Source organism: Dromiciops gliroides, chromosome 4, assembly GCF_019393635.1.
Source record: "Dromiciops gliroides isolate mDroGli1 chromosome 4, mDroGli1.pri, whole genome shotgun sequence".
In the NCBI taxonomy this organism is placed as follows: domain Eukaryota; kingdom Metazoa; phylum Chordata; class Mammalia; order Microbiotheria; family Microbiotheriidae; genus Dromiciops; species Dromiciops gliroides.
In genome coordinates, this window is record NC_057864.1 from 301936037 (window position 1) to 301961989 (window position 25953).

At 36.7% G+C, this 25953-nt stretch overlaps 1 protein-coding gene across 2 annotated transcripts in view; it reads right to left on the reverse strand.

Annotated features, from left to right (window-relative positions):
- The window catches only part of LCA5 (lebercilin LCA5), a 50548-nt gene extending 24967 nt beyond the window's left edge, over window positions 1–25581 (reverse strand). For both annotated transcript variants that reach the window (XM_044002644.1, XM_044002643.1), the window contains exons 1-2: window positions 25360–25581; window positions 14762–15023 (exon numbers count right to left, since the gene is read on the reverse strand). In XM_044002644.1, coding sequence (XP_043858579.1) covers window positions 14762–14963 — 202 coding nt within the window. In that variant the 5' untranslated portion in view covers window positions 14964–15023; window positions 25360–25581. The remainder of the gene's footprint in view (window positions 1–14761; window positions 15024–25359) is intronic.
- Window positions 25582–25953: the final 372 nt, after the last annotated feature.

Below are 25953 nucleotides of genomic sequence, written 5' to 3' on the forward strand. Positions count from 1 at the left end.
ATTTATTGACATATACCTAAGAGATACTGTGGCAAAATGAAGAGGAAAGCTGAGAATCAGGAAGACCTGGTTTTGAGACCAGTTTCTGACACAAATTAACTGTTGTGATTCCAAGCAAATCACTGAATCTTCCAGTTCCCCCATACTCTTATAAGGCTCTTTTTAAACCACATAGAAGGAGGTACAATTCTTCTATGGTAGAGGGAAGTTTCCCATCAGGTGGTCCCTACTAATGAAACCACAAGTCTGATCACCAAATTAAACAAACAAGACAATATACCAAGCAATTTGGAAAAACTATAAAAATGAAGTTTATTTTCCTTAAGGAAAAATTCAGCTAGAGACACAATACATAAGAAAAACTGATGGACTAAAGTTCCTTTTTCTAGCTCTCTTGACATCTCTTACCCTTTACCCTAACAATAGGGATAAAAAGCCCTAGGTACAATTTTTAAACTTAGTTTCTCATAGCAATTTGCATCCCTAGCAGTAAATTTTTTTCACGCATAGCACCATTGTGTATATTTACTTATTTTTATATGCATTACTGTACAATTATGAACATTACAAAACATAGAAAATAGACATTTTAAAAAGGATAAGCACAGAACATTCAACCCTGGAATCAATAGGGAGCCACTAGACTTTATTGACTAGTGGGAGTGAGCAAACATGGCCAGACCTGTGCTTCTGAAAAATCACTTTGGCAGCTGTGTGGAGGATGGATTGGCAGGGAGACCTGAGGAAGGACGACCAATTAGGGGGCTGTTATAAAAGTCTACAACAGAGGTGATCAGGGCCTGAACTAGTGGGTAGTTTTGTAAGTAGAGAGAAGCTGCAAGAGCTGCTGATGTCATTTGTCAACTGATTATATATGTGAGGTGAATGCAAGTGAGGAGCTGAGGATGAGACTGAGGTTGCTGTGTGACAAGAAGGATTGCAATGCCCTTCACAGAAAAAAAAAGAAGCTCAGAAGAAAGCTGGGTTTGGGGGTAAATATCTTAAGATCGTTGAGCCATACTGCAATCCATCTATACCTGCTTATCCTGTGAGACTCTGTTCTATACAAAATGAAAGGGGGGGGAAGGGGAAAGCAGAGGTGTGCTTAACTCATCAGGTCACTGCTCCAGGGCTCTTATTCCAAATGGACACCTGGAGGGCGTAGCTGGGGCTGGGGGTAAGAAAGGGGTTATAAATGGATGAGGTGGGAGGTGGGGGGGGAGGAGTGAGTATGTACGATAAGAACTGGAAGGTATTGAATGGTTTAGCAGAATTTTTCAATGGTACCTGCTGCTATGGGGGCTAGGGGTAAGAATGGGGTTATAAATGAGTTAAACTTTCCCTGAAGGTCTGATGAGGGATGCAGAAGGGAAGGGAGGGATTGGAAACTTGGAACTGCAGAGAAAGGTGCTTGAGTGAGTAATGTGTGTAATGATTGTATTGGAGACAAATCCACTGACTGGAAGGGAGAGTAGGATTCACCTTACTGCCTGAGATTAGTTGATCCCATGCGCTCAGACTAAGGCCTCTGACTTGGATCCAGGAAGGCCTGAATTCAAACCATGCCTCAGATACTTACTAGCTTTGTGATCCTGGACAAGTAACTTAACTTCTCTTGGCCTCACTTTTCTCATCTGTAAAATGGGAGTATCAATAGTGCCTGCCTCACAAGGTTGTTGTAAGGATCAAATAAGATAAATCAAATGAGATAATATATACAAAACACCATTTGCTAACAATAAGTAGCTAGTTAGTAATAATGTAATGATAAAGGAAATGTTCAACTCTAGGAAATATGTGAATTTCCCATATGATCTTTTTTTGTTGTTTTGGGGTTTTTTTTGTTTTGTTTTTTGTGGGGCAATGGGGTTAAGTGACTTGCCCAGGGTCACACAGCTAGTAAGTGTCAAGTGTCTGAGGCCGGATTTGAACTCAGGTACTCCTGAATCCAGGGCTAGTGCTTTATCCACTGTGCCACCTAGCTGCCCCCTCTCATATGATCTTTTGTGAGTTTTTTTGGTTGGGAAACACCCCACACCCAAATTGTTATGCTTGGCATATACATACATGTTTAGAATTGTCTAGTACAGAAGAGGTTTTGGAATAATTTTACTAAATAGTAGGATAAGAGCTGTCATGAAATTTCCATTTTCAATTTATTTTGCTTGGGTAAAACGGAATACAAAAAAGGCTTTCCAACCTTTTCCTTCTTAGAGGGGGAGTATGTGTCTGTACATATATATACCTTTTAAACAAATGAAATGATTTAAAATTTATTAAAACCACGCTTTGCCTGAAATTTCTCTAACAATGTTTTTTTTCCTTAGAGAAATAGGTAGGTCCTTAATACAGAAGATATTGTGTTTTCTTATATATGATTTTACCAAATTTTGAGTAGTAAAATAGAAGATAAATGTTATGATGGAAAGAGAAGGCAGAATGGCTGGGGTGTATTTTACATGTATATGTGGATACATATAATGTAGCTGCATGTGGTCCAAATGGCTGGGTTGAGGAATGTATTGGAGTATTCCCTTAACTTCATATTCTATCCCAGGATATCAGATGGAAAAACAGACAGGGAAATACTTGTCTAAGAATTTTCATGTTAAAAATGACACTTTAAAAAATGGGTTGAGGGGCAGCCAGGTGGCCCAGTGGATAGAGCACCGGTCCTGGATTCAGGAGGACCTGAGTTCAAATACAGGCTCAGACACTTGACACTTACTAGCTGTGTGACCCTGGGCAAGTCACTTATCCCCAATTGCCTCACCAAAAAAAAAAAAAAAAAAAAAGAGTCCCAGCAATATACTTTGGGGCAGCTAGGTGGTGCAGTGGATAAAGTACAGGCCCTGGATTCAGAAGGACCTGAGTTCAAATCCGACCTCAGGCACTTGACACTAGCTGTGTGACCCTGGGCAAGTTACAACCCTCATTGCCCGGCAAAAAAAAAAGGTTGAGATAGTGTCTTTAACATGGATCAAAGGATTGCTATGACTATAGGGGAACTTAGAGACCAATTATCTAGTTCAACCCCCGATTTTTAAAATGAGGAAATGAAGCTATATAAATCTACACAATACAAATGGAATACCAAAACATGAACTATATAGCAAAACTACTATTCAATGTTGACATTTTTGGTCAAATAACCAATAGGAATGTTTAATGTTAATTATCTTTCTAGCAATCTTATTTTCAAAAATATTAAAATGTTTTTATTCCTGACATTACTCAAAGCCAGTGATGTTGAATGTTGAAAAAAAAAGTTATGGGCAGCTTGGTGGCACAGTGGAGAGAGTGCTGGATGTGAAGTCAGGAAGACATGAGTTCAAATCCAGCCTTAGACACTTAGTTGTGTGACATTGGGTAAGTCACTTTAAAATCCTGTTTGCCTCAGTTTCTTCATCTGTAAAATGAGCTAGAGAAGGAAATGGCAAAACACCCCAGTATCTTTGCCAAGAAAACCCCCAAAGGGGTCATGAAGAGTCAGACACAACTGAAAATGGCTAAACAATAAACATACAAAAGATGTTTTAGGTCACGATATTCTTTCCATAGTTCAGATAACTGCAGTGATTGCAATTAAACCAGCAGAAATTAACTTATTGTTATTTTAATACTTGACAGTTCCAAATGAGTCAGTTTAATTCTATCATTGGTTTTTAATTTAAGGGAAACAACTAATCAGAGATTTCAAACCAGAAGCAAGTACAAGTCAGAGAATAAAGAAAATTTCTGAAATTAAGGTAATGTGAATAGTATTCTCATTTTTTTTTTTGTTATTTAGTCATTTCAGTTGTATCTGACTCTTCGTGACCCCTTTTGGGGTTTTCTTGGCAGAGATACTGGAGTGGTTTCAATTAAAAAATGTGAGACTTTATAAGGGCCACATATTCTGCTTCTTTAACTGGGGCAGTACCCAAAGCTGCATAGGAAGAGAGCAAAAAAAAAAAAAGAAAAAAAAAAAAGAAATGGTTGCTTTCAAATAAGGCTTTCCACAAGTAAGTTCACGAAGTTCAACTTTGAAGTTTATAGAATCATATGATCCCTAAATTGGAATAGACAGGGCACCTAGGTGGCGCAATGGATAAAGCACCGGCCCTGGATTCAGGAGACCAGAGTTCAAATTCAGCCTCAGACACTTGGCACTAGCTATGTGACCCTGGGCAAGTCACTTAACCCTCATTGCCCCGTCAAAAAAAAAAAAAATTGGAATAGACCTTGGAAATCATCCTGTATAATCCCCTGTACAACGTAAATACCTAACTTCATTCAGAAATCTTTCAAAGCAACCCATTCTGTTTTAGGATTGCTCTACTGGTAAGGAAGTTTTTTATATTAAGTCAAAATCTGTGTCCCTAGTTTTTACCACTGGTCTAGTTTTGCCCTAGGGCTCAAAAGGAATAAGTATGATTCCTCTTCTACATGATAACCCTTCAGATATTTGAAAACAAATCATGTTCTCTAATTTAATTGGAGTACTTTGAACCAAGAATTTCTTCTCCAAAACGAAATGCCAAGATACTGAAGTTTAATGTTCTTACCTTTCAATATTTAAGTCATCAACTGGGGTATCTTTAATTCATTACTCAAAAAAATTAAAACATTTGTGTTTGACACAAGAAATAAAAAGTCCATGAATGAATGTATAGAAATTATTTTTATTTAGGAAAATATGCACACAACTTTGAGTCATAGAAATTTTCTAGTTACTATCATACAGATTCTTAAGTATCTGGTTTATAAGTAACCTAAAGATCACTAAATAACTTAATGTCCCCCTACTTCTAATCTATTACAAAACAAAAACAACACATCAATTTTTACTAGCTATATTGCTTCATCAGAGCTAACTTAAAATTCTTTCCTGTTGCTGTCTTAAATTCATTATTTAAATATAATCAAGGACATCAACTATGTTGTTTTCAATTCAACAAATATTTAAGTACCACTACATGCCTACTATATTTTTTATCTCTGTATTCCCTATAATTCACTTGCTATAGGCATACATAATTCACTAAATTGAATTATTTCTTGTCAGAGGTGATAGAATACAGGTGATAGAATATAGTCCAGAAATTACTCTTAATTATCTCGCTCCTTTTTATAAAAAGCTACTAGCCATAACATTTGTTTTCAAAGTTGTTTTTTAACAACAGCGGAATCCTACATTTAAACAAAAACTCGACACAACCATAAATTATTTTTGTCAGTAAATAAGCATTAATTAAATGCTTACTATTTGCCAGATCCTGTGCTAAGTGCTGGGAACACACACACAATAGGCAAAAAATACTGTCCCTATCCTCAAGGACCTTCAAGGCCTATTAGAAATGCAACCAAATAAAATAAGGCCGATTTAAAAAATATATATCTTCCAGATAATTCTTCTTCCAAACTGAATGATCACACAAATAGCTTGCTTAATTAGGATGTGATGATCCTATTAGTATTTTATATTTGGGAACACTGGAAGTTATAGCTTACTTGTAAGATGCCTTAATTTTAATTTTCCTCTTAACTTATGTAAGCCGGTATCTCTGCCTTAAAGATTTAAAAGTTTATTTTTAATTTTTTGTTGTTTGTAAATATATATGCAATTTTGCTGGAACCATGGATCAATTTTTTAAAATAATGGATACAAGATCACAAAATTTAGAGCTAGAAGGTTAAATATAGTCTGCAAATCAGAGATAGTTATAATCACTTTTGCATTTGTTCTATATTTAGTACCTGAAATAGGTTCATAAATGTTTGTTTCATTGTCAGTCTTGGCTATGAACACTTTTGCTTTCTCTTCAAATTTCCCATAATGAGTGCTGTCATTTAAAAAAAAAAACACAATACAATTCATAGATTAAAAAAATCCAAGCCTATATGTGGACACTGATTATTTTACATTCCCTATACCAAGAAAGACTAAGAATTGTCTGCATTCAATTAATAATACCTGTCTGTAATGAAATATTTTTGGTCATATAATAGAATTAAACCAATAGTTCTCTTTATTAGTTGAATGTACATACTATAAATAACCGAGACAACAAAACCGACAGATTTATTATGTGTGTCTATCACCACTACAACTTTTCTTCCTCATTAAATCTCAGGCTGCTCCATGACAGTTCAAGATTCTATTAAACAAAAGTTTGAGAATAAAGTAAAAAAAAAAAAATATATATATATATATAGCCTAACCTTTGAGACCTTCAAAATCTGATCCAATCTACCTTACCATCCTTTATCATGTACTATTCACATACATGAATGAACTCTATGTTCCAACCACACCTGTCTACTCAACCAACTCTCTAAAACCTTATGTGAATAAAACAGAAATACAGAACTGGAAGACACCAGAGGTCATCATAATTCAACACATACATGAATGGAAATTTTCCTTTACAATATCCTATACTGTGGTCATTCAACCACTCCTTAGAGACCTTCAGCAACAAGAACTCAATGAATAATACCCATTCCACTTTAGAACAGATTTTAATTATTGAAAAATCTTTTCAATAACCAAGCTGAAATCCACACCACAAATGTCTATCTATTGTTCCCATTCTTCCCTCCAGGTCAAAGGAGGACAAGTACAGTTCAAGAAAACAGTGATCATGTCCCTCCTAGGTTTTAATTTCTCCAAACCAACCTCCATTTTCTTCAACTTTATGTGCATGGTATAAAATGCCCTTATCATCACAAAGTCACTCTGCTCTAGAGATCGGGTCTGAGCACAAATCTCCCTATAGCTTTTCTAACAAGTGATCATACAGCCTTTTCTGGAAGATCTCTGGTGAAGAGGCATCTACTAACTAATGACCAAGGCAGTCCATTACATGACAATCCTTCACAAACTTCTATCATCTCTCCTGATTCCCCAAAACTTAAGTTCTCGATGCACATCCTACATTTCTTCTAATGATCCCTCTCTGGCAGGCTGGACCTCAAAATCTTCACCATCCTAGTTCCTCCTCAGGAAACTATGTCAACTTGATAATGTCATCTTTAAAAGTTGACCCCCAAAAGAAATAAAGTACACAAGATATGGTTAGTGGGGGGAATACAGCAGGACCATCACCTCCCTTGGAAGAGACAACATGTCTTCATTAAGATTTCTAAAAGAACAATAACTTACTTGGTTGCATTGTTGCACTGCAAACACTGCACTTGCTTCAGTTCACTAAAACCCCTTGGAATTTTTTAGAACTGTTATTTCTGTCTTATACTTGTGAAATTGATTTTATTGAACTCAAGTTCATTTCCCTTTATGAAATTTAATCTAATTTGTTTAAGTCATCATTCTAGCATGTCAGGATCTTTTTGCATCTTGATCCTCTAATTCATTGTATTAACTATATCCCTCCCAGCCTTGTGTATATTGCATTGATTACGTCCATCCTGATCTATCCTATGGAAAAAAAAATGAGGTTAGTCTGGCAGGAGTTGGCAAGTAAGTACTTATCTGTGTTGAGGCACTGTTTAATTTCTTTCTTTGGTACCCCTAGCATAACATCATAGATTTCCTCCTAGGTGCCAGGGAGTGCCAAAGAAAGAAATTAAATTAGTCTGCTCTCTGTCTGGTACCCTACATTGTATGCATTATATCGTATCTGTCACTTTCCATATACTGCCTCATACTGTTATCTTTTTCTGTGTATATCTTTCCACTCAACTAGCTTTGTTTTTCTTGCTGGCAGAGAACTGTCTTACATTTGTATTCCTTCCCCTCACTCCCACAATGCCTAGCACGTAGTAGTGCTCAAAAAATGTATCTGTTGTTTGATCACTATTCTGTAAAATCAAGTCTTTTTGAAAATTCCCATTTTGGGGAACAGCCAAGATGGCAGAGTGTTAAGGAGTGTGGCAAGCTCCCTGTCTACAAAAGTCCCCCAAACAGATCTAGAAAATGCACCAAACTGATCTTGATGGAGATAGCCAGAAAAAGACAGTGTGTCATTTGTGCATCCCAGTTTCACAAAGGGAGACAAGAAAGGTCTTTAGACACTAGGGAAGGGTCAGAAACAATGCAGAATGTTACTCTGGAAGAGGCTGCCAAAGGCTACACATCTGCAAAAGGAGATCCCAGATGATATATGGGCTCCACAAGACCCATACCAGGTGTCAACTGGTAGTTTTGTTGCCCATTAGCCAGTTCCTGGTCACAGATCCAGAGTGGAATAAGGGGACTTGCTCTGGGAGTAAAGTCTTCCGATAGGGAGGCCTCAGACTATATATGGGGAATGTAGGAAGTTCAAAAGCAAGCAGCAGAAGGGTGGATCAGACACAAAGCTCAGATACAGTTCTCACTTCCAGCATCTAGCTCAGCCTGAAGGGCAACAACGAGAGTAGGAGTTGCAGACCAAAGGGCCTACACGTCTTTTTTTTTTTTTTAGTGAGGCAATTGGGGTTAAGTGACTTGCCCAGGGTCACACAGCTAGTAAGTGTTAAGTGTATGAGGCCAGATTTGAACTCAGGTAATCCTGACTCCAGAGCCGGTGCTTTATCCACTGCACCACCTAGCTGCCCTACACTTCTGTAAGAATTTTCCAGCTGTTTCACAGGGGCTGGTCCAGCAACAGTCTACTCTTGCTCAGAATGAAACCCAAGTCATTAACTTGCAGAGTTAATACTAGAGGGCAGCTATTAGACTTCGCTTTGATTACACTGCTCTTAGAACGATTAAAGCTTGCTGACCCTATGATCCCAGAATAATACAACACTCAATACCCCAAAGAAAGCAACAATGGTACCAGCCTAGACTTTCCCTTCAGAAGTGCCACAGGCTCCAGATCTATTATCATGTCTAAAACCAGGAAGCAGGCTGGCAGAATGAGCAAACAAAAAAGAACCCTAACTATAATCTATTTTGCTGGCAGGAACAGTCATGACAAAAATGCAGAAGAGGAGACTATCTCCAAAACATCAACAAGTCATGCCTTGGAGAAAAACATAAGCTGGGCTCAAACTCAACTACAATTCCTGGAAGAAATGGAATGAGTTTAAAAGAGAATTTATATGTGTGTGTGTATAGATGAAATGAGAATACTTTAGAAAAAAATGGAAAAGAAATGGAAGAATTGGAAAGTGAACAACTATACATAAGGTACAAAACCTTGATCAAACAACAAACTCTGAGAATTAAAATGACCAAATAAAAGTCAATGACTTCATGTAGCAACAAATCAAAAGTCTGAAAAAAAAAATAAAAGAAACAGTAAGGTATCTCATAAATGACAAACAAAACTCCAAAAAACAAGTGACTTGAAAAACAGGTCAGGGAGAAAAGAAATTTAGGAATCAAACGGGGGCAGCAAGATGGCACAGTGGATAAAGCACTAGCCCTGGATTCAGGAGGACCTGAGTTTAAATCCAGCCTCAGACACTTGACGCTTACTAGCTGTGTGACCCTGGGCAAGTCACTTAATCCTCATTGCCCCGAAAAAACAAAACCCCAAAACCCTAGACATCAACATTTCAAGAATTCTTAAAAATAAATTGCTTACATTTCTTAGAACCAGAGAATGGAAATCCACTAATTACCTCCTGAAAGAAACCCCAAAATGAAAACTCCTGGGAACATCATAGAGCTTCCAGGTCAAAGGAAAAAAAAAATCTTATCAGCATAACTACCAACCCATATTCTATAGAACAAATGATGAAATATACTCCCCATCACCTGATAGAGAGGTAAAGGAACCAATACAAAATATGCCAAATTTTTTTTGGACATGGACAATATGGAAATTTGCTTTAACAATATTTGCTTTTGGTTTTGTTTTTCTTGAGTTCTCAATCAGGAATAGGGGAATGGGATGGGATGCTGTGAAGGCAGATTATGGATGAGTAAGATAAATTTTAAAAAGAAAAAATTGCTATTTGGATTGCTTTGGCTAGAGAAAGGGGAAGTGAGACCTAATTTTCTATGTTCCAAATTTTAAAATCACTATCATTGTTCTCATTATAATCCCTTGAAAGCTGAATTTCAAAATAGACAGATAACAGGAAAATAATACCAAGATTCCTATATGCTTTATTCCTTCCAAGATTATTTTCTTGATGCACACATGAACTTATTTAATTTTCTGTTTCAATATAATATATAACACTTTATTCACATCTTATAGTTGTACTGAAATTTTCCATTATATACTCTAATTTTTCTCATTAGCTTAGTTTATTTTATAGTATTCTTGCCTATTTCACAGACTCCGAACTCAGTGTTCCAGACTGGTGACATTTTCTTCCTAATCATTTCCTTCTGTTCCACTAGAACATGATCTCATTCAAAGGCTAAATTCTATTTCTGGATTCTGGTTCTAACTCTCCTATGGACAGACTCACTGAATTATTTGGTGCAAGTATTTTACCTTATGTATAAAATAAAAGACCTTATAACTGAGAGAATTAATGTGATCATTCATGGAAATTATATTCTATTATTCTTATATTTTTAAAGGAATAAAGAGAGTCATTAATAAAAAGGGGAAATGGTCAAGTTATTAATGAGATTATTCACATCTTCATGAGTCCCACAAACTCATATGGGAACCATTTATACACATATACATGTGTGTGTGTATGTGTGTGTGTGTGTGTGTGTATAAGTGTATATATGTGTGTATAGACACCCTACCTAAGTTGGCTCCACAAAAATATGAAATTAGGTAAAATAATACTGTAAGATATAAATGCTTAAATATAATCTTGGATCTCATTTGATCTTTGGCTCAAGTAAGATAATGGATGTAAAGCACTTTACAAATTTTAAGGTACTATATAAAATGTCAGTTAATTGAAAAGGCACCACATACAGATCCTAAGACTCAGAGTCAGGAAGACTTAAGTTCTCATACTAGCTCTCTGACTTGGAAAATCATTTAGTCTCTCTAACTTTGGATTTCTCATCTATAAAAATAGCACCCACCTCAGAATTGTTGTAAGGATCAAATGAAAATGTACATGAAAATGTATGTAAAGCACTTTACTAACATTAAAGAGCTATATAAATGTGAACATTTTGTCCTATTCATAATGATGATAATACCAATGTTTTGCTTCCCAGTGTGCACGTAGCCTCTGACTTAAAGATACAGTCTGCATGTTCATACTACATCTAATTGAACCCATAAGCACAATTCTGAGCAGCCCTACTCTTCTCCAAGTTTCTTCCAATTTAGCTCATCCATGGCCTGGCTCATTCTAGTGTACTCTTTTGAACCTCTATTCACTTCTTAACTTTCCTACATTAAACTTTTCAACCAATAATTCTTTCATCTTTTCTCCTTTCATCGAAACTTGGCTTTCCCTGGTGCTCCAAGATCCTATATTTTTGAACTGCTAGCCTCCAATCATAGTATCCTGTCCTTCCAACTGTCTCATTCTCTCATGCTAAACCTGATTTCAACCTCCATTATAGTCTCATCCTTAATTGCCATTCTCCCATTCTATCTCTTCCACTGCCTTTACTTATCTCCATATTTTTGGGTATATAATCCATTACCTTAAATATTTCACTAACCCATCACTCTAAATCCTCTCATATTTGTCATTCCAGAAATCCTGGGTAGATCTGATGATCTGATTTATCCAATGAACTCTGATGGGAAAAAAAAAATCATGAGATGAAGATCTACAATAAACTTATGGTATATAACTTGAGCTAAACCATCGTTGGTGGTCAATGAACTTTCTGTTCTACCTGATTCCTTCCAACAACTATTCCAAATTGTTTCTTCTTGTGATCCAACAGATGAATTAACCTTCTACTTTACTAAGATTGCGATCACCTAATGAGAATTTCCTCAATTTCCATTCTCTACTTCTCCAAAATTCTCAGAACCATCATCTATTCTCTCTTCCTTACCTCTTATCACACAGGAAGAGGTATTCCTATTATTCATTAAGACTAATTCTTCTGCATAAGCACCTATCTTTTCCAAGAACTTAGACCAGCAATAATCCCTTTTCCCTCATGTATCTTTAATAACTCCCTCCCCACTAGCTTCTTCCCATTTGCCTATACACATTCCTCAATGTTAAAAAGACAATACAAAACAAAACACCAAAGCACTCCCTCATTCCATATATGACATCTGGTTACCATCCTATTCCCCTTTGTTTCCCTTTACTGCTAAACTTCTTGAATTATCCAAGTTCCCACTTTCCTTCATGCCCTTACTATATGGCTTCCTTTCCCCACTACTCTCCTGAAACTGTACTCTCAAAAGTATACAATCAACTTTTAAGCACCAGATCTAAAGTACTTTCTTTAGTCCCCATTCTTTTTCACCTCTTTGCAGCATGCAGATACCTCTTTCTTCTAAAGGTAGTCTCTTATCCCTGACTTTCAGAGATACTTTCTTGAATCTCTTGTCTAAATACTTCTTGTCTTCTTCCAGGCTTTTAAAAACATTAAAATCAATCCCTAAAGCTCTGTCTTTGGGTTACACTTTCTCTTAATAGAGGAAGTATAGTGTAGTGGATAGAGGACTGTCAATGGAATGAAGATACCTGGTTTCAGATCCTTTCTGACACTACTATTAGCTATGTGTCCATGACTGAGTCATCCAACCTTTCTGAGCCTTAGTTTACCTATGTGTAAAATGAGGACATCCACCATAGTGCCTATTTTACAGGGTTGTTTAAAAGTTCAAATGAGAATATGTATGTACAGGGCGACAGAAGTATCAGTCAGCAAGCATTTACTATATGCTCAGCATGAGCCACTTTTATAATTATTAGTATTAATCTTATTCTCACTGCTTCGACGATCATTTCTATGCACATGACGTCTAAGTCTACTAGTCTCTTTCTTTCTCCTGAGCTCCCATCCTATGTTTCTCTACAGAATACCTCTATATTGGGTGTCCTAACACTTTAAATACAACATATCCTCCCAGGTTCGCTTCAGTTCTAAAATTCTATGCCCCAAACTGAATTTTATTGTAAACCTGTTCTCTTCTCTCCCCCAATGTTACAACTTCTGTTAGTGGTACTACCATTCCCAGCAATACCAGTCAGTATTTTTTGTTCAAAATGTTAGCATTCCTCTAATTCTTCCCTGTCCCTCTCTTCTTGCAGACAAAATTAATAAGGTCTGTTTGTTATATCTCCACACCTCACATCTTCTCTTCCCACTGCCACAACCTTAGCACAGGCTCTTACCACCATCTACTGGTCCTATAACAGCATTCTTCCTGGTTCTACTTCTTCCCAAAACAATCCATCCTTCATCCTGTATTAATCTTTACAAACCTGGCACTTCTCAAATCTTTAGTGGCTCCTTACTTCAGACTCCTTTACCTAGCATTCAAATACTCTATAATTCAGTATTCTACTTCCTTTGTTTGTCACATATTCTCTACAATTTAGCCAAACCAGACTATTCGCTATATATCCTATGCATTTCTGCCTGCTCATATCTTTGCTCACCGCTGTTCCTTATACCCATAATGTCCTGTTCTCCCCCTCTTTGACAAATGAGCAACTAATTATACATCCTTTAAAACTCAATTCAAAAGAGACCTCTAGAATGGTCTTGCCTGATCCTACAATCTGAAATTACTTCTCCTCACCTCTATATAAAGTACTTCTTCTGTATCTCTTGAATGTATTTATATTATCCTGTATATTGTCTGTGGTTTTTATCTATCTAATAGACTGTAGGGTGGCTAGATGGGTGCACTTGGAATCAGGAAGACTTTTCTTCCTGAATTTAAACCTGGCCTCAGACACTTACTAGTTGTGTGACCCTGGGCAAGTCACTTAACTCTCTTTGTCTGTTTCCTCATCTGTAAAATGAGCTGGAGAAGGAACTGGCAAACCACTCCAGAATCTTCGCCAAGAAAACAGGGTCATGAAGCATTGGAAACAACTGAAATGACCAAACAACAACAACTAGACTATAAGCATTGTGAGGGCAGGAACTAGTGCCTTACTTAAACTTTCTATATCCCACAACACCTAACACAATGCTCTGTCCACAGGAAGTACTTAACAAATATTTGTTGAACTCCAAGTCCATGCATGGCACTTTGTTTGCAGGAGGCCAGTATGTTTATCTGACTAAAGTTCCTATTTTCCCCTAGCAGCTGATCATAGGCCCTAAACAAAATAAGACAGCCCTACCTCCTACAAATGCATTATGTATAAGGATGGATAGAGACTAGTCATCTTATGTGGTTTTTCCTTGTATTTACAGGACAGCAAGCACATACTGAGTTTTATGTTTTGTTGCAATATACATTTAATGACTTAAAAGTAACAAAATATTATTCTAGAAATACCATAGCACTCTAACTTGAAAGCAACATTGTATTCAATTCAGAACAGATTACAAAAGACTTCTACAATCACACTGTTAGACATATATATGTACAAACTCAGAGATGAGGCAAGCTACATAAAGGCCCCTGGTAAGGTTTGAAAATTGTTCTTCATATGCATTACTGCCTACTGGAAACTGAATCTTAATGACAGGACATTAAACTTAGTTTATCACAAAATAAATACCTACCTGCCAGAGTGTAGTTTGTTAGCACTAAAAAGAAACACATATTTAAAAGTAATATTAAAATTTAACCCCCATTTAGCCATCCTTGATATTATATTGTACCTTAGGTACTTATCTTGCCTACTCTTAGCCCCAGGCCTGAGCCTCATCCACAGACATCTTTAAAAAGTAACCTTTATCTAACTTCCATCAAAAATTTTAAATGAACCCTTTTTTTTTTGTAGACCTTGCACCTACCTTGGTGATGTACTTGACTATCTGAACTGTGTATCTTAGTACCTTTCTTCCTTACTGATGGAGTTTGATAGGCCTTCTGGGGTGATGACAGGGTAGAATCAAACGAATTTTCAAAATCATCTGAACAAAAGGTATCACTATATCGTTCTTGTTCTGAGTATCCGTCTTGATTGAAATCTGTGCTTCTTGCTCTTTCTCCCATTGTTTTGACATATAGTTTGTATTCACATAATTTCACGGATCCTTTTCTCCAGAAGTGTCCCTGATAATAGGGAAGGACATTTTAATAGTCTTCCTATTCTGGTGAAAATACTGTATTGTTTTTGTAATTCCTATTTTTCTAATATTCAAATGGCCCAAATTTCATATCAGTAAGCAGTAATATCATTCAATAATACTTTCTTGTATAGTTATAAAAAAGTTTTCCCTAGAGTTAAGAAACTGATTATAGCTTTTCTATAGGTAAAAAATAAAAAGCTTTATGATTAACAGAATAGTCTTTAAATAGCCTACTTTTAGGTTTTATAAAGCTACTAGCAGTGAAGGGCTTTAAGGGAAAAACACAACCATATTCTGCTTCACATTTTTTTAAAAATAGGCAAAGTAGGGTATATTTCACAATATGAACTAAAGTTTCATACATAATCATTTATAATATTAGGGGAAAGAACAAAGTCCATCACCACTTTCTAATTGTCATTCTGTACTACTTTGATTTTGAACTTTGCAACAAACCTAAATTCTCAATAACAGACAGTTCTCACTTTATGTAAATTCATATTACATAACTTCAACTTTCTGTAAAGAATTCTGAAGAAATCTGAATGAGGATTCTGAATGAGGATATGATTGAACTGCTAGCTTGTAAAGACTGCAGGCAGAAGAAAGGCAAGCTTCAGAACACAAGGTCAAACCAAAAAGCTTCATAAATGAAACAATTGGCAGAAGCATTTCATAATTTGAGTGAATTTTTTTCTTATACTGAAAAGTTAATTCCAAATACTTCAAAATTTTTTTAAGTCAAAAGATGAATTGAGGATAATTTTTCTTGCTATTGTCAGATACAGAAAGAGAAGGAGAGCCACTGTCTAAACATCTCAGCTTCACACAAAAAAAAGCTGCACAGCCAGCCACCAGTGATAAAGGCTAGGTGCAGTGGGTGGGGAAGGGATAACTTTATTATACAGTAGTGTACATATTTTAACTAATATTAACCTTACCTTTCATTGCATAAATCTGTTTATTATCATGGTACAATATTTAATATGTCTGAGTTTTAGTACATTTTATGACTTATGAAAGCCTTTATTTGGTGTATGCCTTTGTTTAATCCAAGTCTAATGGATGGGTAGGTGGAAAAGCTACTTTATGTAGAGGTCTGCAGAACAGTCCATTTATGTAAAGAGGGAACTGTCTGGATATTAGGATATTAAACATGTTCAATGAACCTCAGCATAATGAGAGATACTGTAATGGACTGCCCCCTGAATAATATAATTACAAACAATCAAGATAGAACATAAATATATTGTGTAGAAAGAGCTTCAAAATAAAAATTCCCTCTATCTCTGGGCATATAAGACTAGTGTAGATAAGAAACATACTTTTAGATTTTTATTGATGAAGATGTTATATTTTACTGGTGAAAAATTATAATGTATAAAATTATTCAAATTAGATCTACATACCATTTAAATGCTATGAACAGCAATAAAACCTCATTCATAGCTCATTTCTACTTGAAATCATCTTTGAGCCCAAATAAATTCCACAAATAAAAAGCAAACTGACAAACTCTATCATGGACAGTTGTACATATAGAATGCTTTCTTTACTCTGGACATGTGTGCTTGATATAGTGAATGCCTGCTAAGGAAACTTCCTCTACCTATGCAGATCATCAACTATTCTGAAACTTAAAAGACTAAGAATGTTATCTTATTAAAAAAAAGTGTATGTGGATTTTATATATGGATAAATAGAAAGAAAAAAGCAATTGTGAAAAAGCAACAACTTGTTTTCTTTTTTTTTTCTTTTTTGGTGAGGCAACTGGGGTTAAGTGACTTGCCCAGGGTCACACAGCTAGTAAGTGTTAAGTGTCTGAGGCTGGATTTGAACTCAGATACTCCTAATCCAGGGCCAGTGCCTTATCCACTGCACCACCTAGCTGCCCCAACAACTTGTTTTCAAAAAATTTTAATAATAATAACCAACTATTTATACCATAGCATGTATAAAAAACAAACTAAGTAAATTATCAAATATATTGTTGAATGAAATGGATATCTGTTGTGACAGATTTTTAGGATTAGTTTCTAAAACTGATTATCCTTGATTAGGTGCTTAAGTTTATCTAAACATACAGGGAGCAGTTCCCTACTCCTTGATTTAGCAGGGTCCACGCTGGACCCTAAAGCGGAAAATAGCTATTATAAACCTTTTTACATGGTATGCTATAAGTATCATGTAAATATAAAATCTTTTTAAATAATTTTGTTTTTGAAAATTATGCTGAGCACTTTTACATAAAGAAGTAACTGGCCAAAAACTCATGCAGTAGTAAATTCAAGTATATTGCCTTTTGAAATCTGGGTACCTTGTTTCATTCTTTTAACATTCCCTGCAAAGAAAACTAGAATTAATTTTATGAAAGTTAACTTTCCTTACAAACAAAATATATTTTCTTATATTTTGTGACAATTATGAGCATCTAAAAAACAACTAGTATTTTCAAGTTTGTTCTAAAATTGTGATTTCATATTAAGTCGGCAGAAAATAGCTATTAAAAATAAAATTCCTATTCCTTTGGAAAGATATTATATTCTCAATATAAAAATCTTTATTTTAAAAATCTATGCCTTCATTATATTGTATTCTTCTCCCCATGAAACTAATGAGACCACTTTACAATTTCTCAAGAGTTGCTGTGACCAAAGAATTTATCTGGTGATATTTTCCAAATTAACTATGCTGGTACTAGGGTCAACTGGTACTCAACTTTCCATTGGGCCTATAATCAAAACCAATTTTGATTAGTAGAAAATGCCAGAGCTTATACCCTACTAGTACAACCTTCTAGGACTTTCATGTCCAAATGGAATACAACACTTCAGAGAAATTTGCACGTGACTAATATTTAGTTTTAAAATATAAGCCTCTGGGGGCAGCTAGATGGCACAGTGGATAGAGCACTGGCCCTGGATTCAGGAGGACCTGAGTTCAAATATGGCCTTAGACACTGGACACTTACTAGTTGTGTGACCCTGGGCAAGTCACTTAACCCCCATTGCCTGCAAAAAAAAAAAATAAATAAAATAAAATATAAGCCTCTGGTCTAGAAAATGCAAACAGATACTAAAAATTATTTTCTAAAAATCTGCTTTTTAATTTTAAAAGGCAATAAATAGTATTCAAATAAACTAACAAGGGCTTCTGGAGCCTCTCAAGTTCCGAAAGGGGAAAAATTATTAAGTCAACTTTTATTTTACCATTCTTCTACAGTCTATACAGGAACTTACTTAAAAGTTAGGCCTTTTTTTGGTTGTTTTGTTTGTTTGGGGGGGGGTTGGTGGGGCAATGGGGGTTAAGTGACTTGCCCAGGGTCACACAGCTAGTAAGTGTCAAGTGTCTGAGGCCACATTTGAACTCAGGTCCTCCTGAATCCAGGGTTAGTGCTTTATCCACAGCACCACCTAACTGCCCCTAGGCCTTTTGTGTGTGTGGGGGGGGGGGGTTGGGTTTTTTTTTTTTTGGTGAGGCAATTGGGGTTAAGTGACTTGTCCAGGGTCACACAGCTAGTCAGTGTCAAGGGTCTGAAGCCGGATTTGAACTCAGGTCCTCCTGAATCCAGGGCCGGTGCTCTATCCACTGCACCACCTAGCTGCACCCCAGGCCTTTTTTAAAAGAAGGGTTTGCTCTACCTTTTTTGTGGCATGGATGCCTTTTGGCAGTCTGAAGATTATGGACCCCTCAGAATGTTTTGGTGTTTTTAGATATATAAAAATAAATATAAGGGATTATAAAGCAAAATAATTACATCAAAATATAATTATGAAAACATTTTTAAAATTCACTGGGAGCCCCTAGTTTAAAACAATCCAGGTCATTACAATATTTCCATTATGTTTGGGTAGATCATCCCTCATTGGCACTTTTAGTTATTGGGTAAATCAACCCTTGTTGGCACTCTCAGTTATCTTTTTTCCCTTTTATATCATTCTTTTACTCTTCAATTTGATTCTCTTTTTCTCTCTTTAGTTTAGTCCTAACCCACGTTTTAGCACATAGATGAAGTGCTGAACATGACAAAAGACAGTGCTTAAAAATCCCTCCCAATAAGGGTTTTTGTTTTTACTACAATAATTTTTTTTTATTAATTTAAACTAGTCACAGTAAGTTTAGTCAGTGGCAAATGAAACAGCATTTACCTTTTATGAAAAAAAAATTTAGATTTTTTTTTTAAGTACTAAAGATTTAGGCTTCATTCAGAGATCTGCTATTGACTTGTGACAATGGAATAGTTTAATTGCCTATTCCTTGATCTGTAAAATGGTGAGGAAAAATAACACATTCCCCAGGATTCCTTTACAATAATATTGTTTTTATGTTTATTTTATTTTTCAACTAACAAGCACTATTTTTTCCTCCCCACTCCCCCCTTCAACAAATTGTGAAACCTGATAATAAAAACCACTGCCAGCAATATTGTACATGAACAAGTAAGCTGTGCTAAAACAAAAAGTTCACACTTGCCTGGGATGTTGGAATACAGCAAATGAAATTTTGGAATATAATCTGTAGTTTGATCGCTGTTCATAAAGTAGAACCCCTTTATAACACTAGTGTTAAGAGCATTACAGTCATAACTCTAGTGTTAAGAGGCAGGATTGGTAGCATTTCATATTTGGCTTTAATTACAGACTTATGTTTTAAGGCAGCTTTTTAGGAACATAATCTTATGACCAAGACAACTTTTTAATTAGCTAAAAAACTGTTCCTTAAAAATACAGAATCAACGATACTATTGGGATTGTTTAGTCTCTGATCTCACCCTGTCGCCTTATGGTTCAGATACCTCGGAAATAGTCAGACAACTGAACACTTCACACAAACATTCTGTGTAATAATGCGCTGTCAGAATTCTACTGTACTTTTGTTTTTGACCTCATAGAGGTAATTTTTCCAGGTTGGTATATCACTAATAACAGAGGATATGCAAATAAATCATCGTTTTAAAGTTGCTACCTAATATTCTACACTTGAATAGTTTATTAACTTAGAGAATCCAAATATAAACTAACAATTTACATAAATGTTAGTGTAATAACACAGATGAACAACACAAAGAAATCCTAATATGAAATTTGCCTAGAACTACACAATAGAATATTGGAAATAACTGATGGCCACTCATATTAAAACGATAAAATTGTTTCCTGAGTATGTTTTATGCACAAAGTTTGGTTTTTTGTTTGTTTTTTGGTGAGGCAATTGGGGTTAAGTGTCTTGCCCAGGGTCACACAGCTAGCAAGTGTCAAGTGTCACATTTGAACTCAGGTCCTAGTGACTCCAGGGCCAGTGCTCTATCCACTGCGCCACCTAGCTGCCTCACACAAAGGTCTTTTTAATGAAAAGGAGAAAAGAAAAAAAAATTCCCCAAACTTATTCTTATTCCAAGTATCATTTTTCTCCATAGTTTGCATGGACATAAAAGACATATATACATACACACACATCCATTATCCAATTCTAAGTTAAAAGATTAGTCTAAACAGATCATTATTTTTTTTTTCAGGGCAATGAGGGTTAAGTGACCCACCCAGGGTCACACAGCTAGTAAGTGTCAAGTGTCTGAGGCCGGATTTGAACTCAGGTACTCCTGAATCCAGGGCCGGTGCTTTATCCACTGCGCCACCTAGCCGCCCCTAAACAGATCATTATTAAAGCAATTAGTTAAAAAAAAACCCAGCTATTCTCTTTTTAAAAAAAATATAATCACTGACCCCAATCAGATTTAATCTGATTTTAGCCTTCTACCAATTCTTCAAGTCAGATATACAACAGATAGCCTGATAATAACATTGTACACTCCCTTCTAAAAACAATCTCCTCCCAAATACCTACACCTCATTTACCACATTTAATGTAGAAGGAAAAGCACCAGACTGGAGTAAGAAGAAATGGATTCAAATAATGGCCTTGACCCTTATGAGTTGTCATCTTAGGCAAGTCATTTAACCTCTTTAATTCTCAGTTTCCTGATTTGTAAGATGGGGATAATAAAGACTCATATTATATAGCTCATAGCGTATATAAAGTACTATATTAATGTGATAAATGTGAAGTTAGAATCATTATCTATCTCCTAAACTTATACAGGCCATCTCACTACTTGAGAAAGCTATTTTTCACCAAACAAATTAAAGGTAATTAAAATTACCTTGAATCCCATTTTATTATTGAAAAAAACCAACAACATGCAATTCCCCCATGTAACATTTTTTACATTTTTTAACATTTTTATTATGAAAAAAGACTGTATCTGAAATTGTTAGAAATGTTTGTTTTTTAAAAGCACATATTAAATTTAACATGGTAATAACAAAATTGCCCTGTTTGTTTCTGACCCCTTTTGAATTTTGTTTATGTTTCTTTTTGTATGTGACCCTAGGCAAGTCACTTAACCTTGTTTGCCTCAGTTTTCTCATCTCTAAAATAAGCTGGAGAAGGAAAATGGCAAACCATTCCAGTATCTTTGCCAAGAAAACCCTAAATCACAAAGTCAACATGACTGAAAATGACTGAATGGAACAACTGCATTTTTCACTTCTAATGGACACTTCTCCCCTGCCCCTTTGTAACTGAGTCAAACTAAACATATTAATATATTGGTAATGTCTAAAGATAATCTTATATGTGTGTCTCAAGTCTACTACCCCTCTGACAACACCTCATGCAATTTTAAAAACACACAACCCCTCCTTAAAAATCCGGGGGGATGTACTTTCCTGAGATGCTATGTTATATCACCAAACCCAGACGGGATGGAATTTTCTAAATCAGACTGTCAGTCCCCTGCTATATACTTATCAATATAGACTAGACCTTACAAAGTCAGAATCACAGAATCTGATAAATGGAAGTGATCTCAGGGATCATCTAGTCCAACCCTTTCTTTATTAGTCTGATGTAATGTATACAAAGTGAAATCCTATCTACATACAGGACAACTAGTCATCTAAGCACCTAAGCATCTCTAGCAATGGAGAGCCCAGTACTGGTTGAAACTGCCCATTTTACTTTTGTAGAGCTCTAATTGTTATTGTCTCTGGAGCTAATTCCCTGTAACTTTCACCTATAGCTTCTGGCTCTACCTCCATCCCCCAAAATAACAAGTCCTACCATTCTTCTATAAAATAACCTTTCAAACATCCTATGTCTTCACCATTCTGGCCTAAATCATCATAATACAGCATTTCAAGATCCCCATACTAGCTGCCACTTTGTCAATGTCTCTTCTGAAATGTGATACTAGATTGTTAGTCCTCTCAGGATGTGGTACCTAGAATTGGATATAGTATTCCAAATGCAGCTTGGCCCACATTTGGAAGGAAGAAGAGAACAGTATTATCTCCCTTGTTAGGGATACTTTATTAAACTACTCTTTTAGCTACCAGTACTTGCACTATTGAAATAGCTTCCTAATTAGCCTCCCCACCTCCAGTCTTTTCCTTCTCCAGCCCATCCTTTACAAAGATAGTTAAACCAATGTTTAACTAAATGTTAAACTGAAGTATAGGTCTAACCATGCTTCTTCCCTGCCCAATAAGATTCATGGCCCCATTCTACCTCTAGGATAAAAAATAAAATCTTTTCTTTAGCACTTAAAATCCTTTTAAATCCATCCCCAACCTTTCCTTCCATGCTACTCACACATCACCCTTCCCCCATACAATCTATGTTTCAACTAAACTGGACTACTTGCCATTCCCCATATACAATATGCTGCATCAGCTGTACCTTTGTACAGTTCCTGTAATGCTCTCGCTCTCCATTCAAAATTTTTCTATTGATTTTGTTTCTATTTATCTCTGTATATACATCTTCTTCCCCAACAGAATGTAATCGCTTTGAGGAAAGACAGTTTTCATTTCTGTCTTTATATACCTAAGGCCTAATGCTACCTCCTTGTTTATTCAATTGAACAAGGGCTCGTAGTCCATTAAAATCCTAGGTTCTTTCTGAGTTTTTGAACCACATTCCCCTATTCTGTACTTGTGCAGCTAATTTTTTTAATACAGGTGCATTTTGAATACAAGTATTTATCCCTTTAATAAATGAGACACCATGGAACAGTGAAAAGAGTACTGACTTTAGAGACAGAGCCTACATTCAAATACCATCTCTACCAATTAAAATGACCTTTAGCTTTATTATTTTTTCTGGGTTTCAGTTTCCTTATCTGTAAAATTAAGGGACTAGATTAGATTTAGTGTCAAACTAAAACAGAAACAGATTCCTGCCGGCAGCATATTGACTTAGAAAATCACAAATTAATTAATTCTATATTGTAGTTATTTATTTTGTTAAGCATTTACCAAGGATATTTCAAATAGAGTGTTTTGTTGGCTGCTTGTGGGTAGTTTGACACCTCTGAGCTAGATGATCTCTAAAGATCTATCTCCTGTTTTTAAATATATGATTTCCCCGTTTGCTAAAAATTTAATCTTTGTAACTTTAGACACATTTTAGCCAAATAAGATCTTTGGGGCTTTCAATAATTTCATCCAATCATAAGCTACCTTTCCTAGTTTCAGGATGATCTACAAATTTGATTAGGTATGCCCTGACATCTTCATCAAGTTAAACATCAAAATACTGATCAACAGAGCAACAAGAAGGAAAGCATATGGATCCATTCATTACTACTTTTTTGCTTTCAGTTAATCAACCAGAAAAGAATTTACCTAACCATACTATCATTTTCTTTTCACCTTGATTTTAAGGATATTATGAGCCTGCTGAACTATATCTAGTAACTGCTGAAAAAAGAAAATAAAATCAGTCTGATGTAATTCTTAAATGAACTAACGGCAGGCTCTTCCTTTTCTAAGAGCTCATCAATGCTTCATTTTAGACTTTCCAAAGAATAATAATAGTTCACATTATATAATTTATTAACGTTTACAAAGTACTTTCCTCACAACCCTTTGAGAGAACAAAGAAACCCTTTTTATGGAGGATGTAACTGAAGCTCAGAAAAGCGTAATTTCATTTGTCTTCAGTTCTGTATTATTTCCTCTGTTCTTGACAACTTCTCAAAAAATAATCTGGTCCTGCATCCTCAAGTACTAAATTCAACTATCATCTTCCTATTCTATCCCTAAATATTCTTCTTGTTGGTCACAAACAAAACAAAGAATGTAAAAATGTAGGCTCCTAGAGGGCAGAGGCTACAAAGGCCTTGTGTCTTAGCACAGTCGTTGGTACATAAAAGGTACTTAATATGTGCTTGATGACTGAAAAGAAAATTTAAATTTCAAAGAAGTTCCATACTTCATTTTTTAAAGTGACCACACACAAAAAATGACTCCCCCTACATGATATTCATCTGCATCCAAGAACCAAAAATGGGAGGGAAGAGGAGGGGGGGAAGAATCCATAAATTCACTTTATATGAATCTTGAATCCTCTTTCAGAGTGCACATCAATTTATTCCTCATGTGCACAACCTGAAATTTTCCCATCCCCTTAGTTCACACGATATCTTATTTTGCAGATGAGGAAACAAGCCACCCAAGAAAGATGAACAGATCTATGTAGAATTACACAGCCAATAATGTTCTAAAGTTGGATTTGAATCCAGGTCCTCCTGACTCCAAATTTTCCAGGCCCGCTGTGGCACCAATCTATATTGTGCCTCCCGACACAAAGGAGATGCTTAATATATGCTTTTTGATTGGTCTCAGTATTCTGAAAACAGAATATTTGGAATAAGAATAATTAAAGGGTCCCTTTAATAAATATAGGATCACAGATTAAGAGATGAAAGGAAGCACAAGGCTCATAAAGTTCACATCTGCATGTACCCCCCCCCCCAAACACACATTTTACAGATGTAGAAACCAAGGCTCAAAGAAGGTGGCTTGCTGCAGGTCACAGGGGTAGTCAAGGCAGGGGCAGGATTCAAATTCTTGTAGTATTCTTTCAGAGTTGTGCTCTTCTGGGTCGTTCTCCAGCCTCCACCCTTCCCCCTACTAATCATAAGTCCTCACCACCCCTATGGGTTTTCAGGCTTCAACTCACCCCCTTGAGGAGGGCCACACCCCTCAAGAGTAACCTCCCACACACAGGAAGCCTTATGCCCCCTACTCCACTAGGAGGGCTTCACATCGCCAGAGGAGGGCATCGACCCCTCTCAGATGAGTAAAACCCCCCATTAGGAGAGCCTCACACGCCCCCAGTTTGGCAAGGCCAGACCCCTCTATATGAAAGGCTCTCAACACTCCCCCCACCCCCACCCCCGCCTCTACACACACCCCGACACGCCCCCCCCACGCCCGTCCCCCGAGTCCCCTCAGTCCCCAGGCCTCCCTCACCAAATCTGGCCCGTCTTCTCCACCTTCCTCTCCGCTAAGGAGCCTCCCAGCCCTAGATCTCCGCGTCAGCCCACCAATGGGCAGACGCCCGAGGGCGGCGGGGGAGTCCCTCCCCGGGAGGGTGCGGGGCTGGCTATGGGCTGCGGTTGCCAGGTTGCGCTGTGTTTGAACCCGGGGGTGGGGGCAAGGGCGGGGGCAGAGGCTCCAGGGGCAGCGACTCGGGCTCCAGGGTAACGGAGACGACGGCCCAGATTGCACTGCGGCACAGCCCCAGCCAATGGCGCCGCTTTTCTGATTCCCATTGGGTGGTGCTAGCGGCCTGTCCTTACTATTGGCTACGACGCTAGCGGATGATGCGGAGGGGGCGGGACCATTGGGAGTGAGAAAATTACATTGGCCGACGTCCCCTCGCGGGGTTCTGTCAACGGAATTTCTACTAGGCTCATTCCTGTTCTCCCTTCAGTCAAGCTTGAGTGGTGTTTTTATGTGTACGGCTTTAGGAACTCACCCTCCCGACTTCCTTGGGGTTGAGCTGAGGGATTCGAAAAAGGAGGCGACACAGGGGAAAGGTGGGGAGGGAGAAGGAGGAGGAAA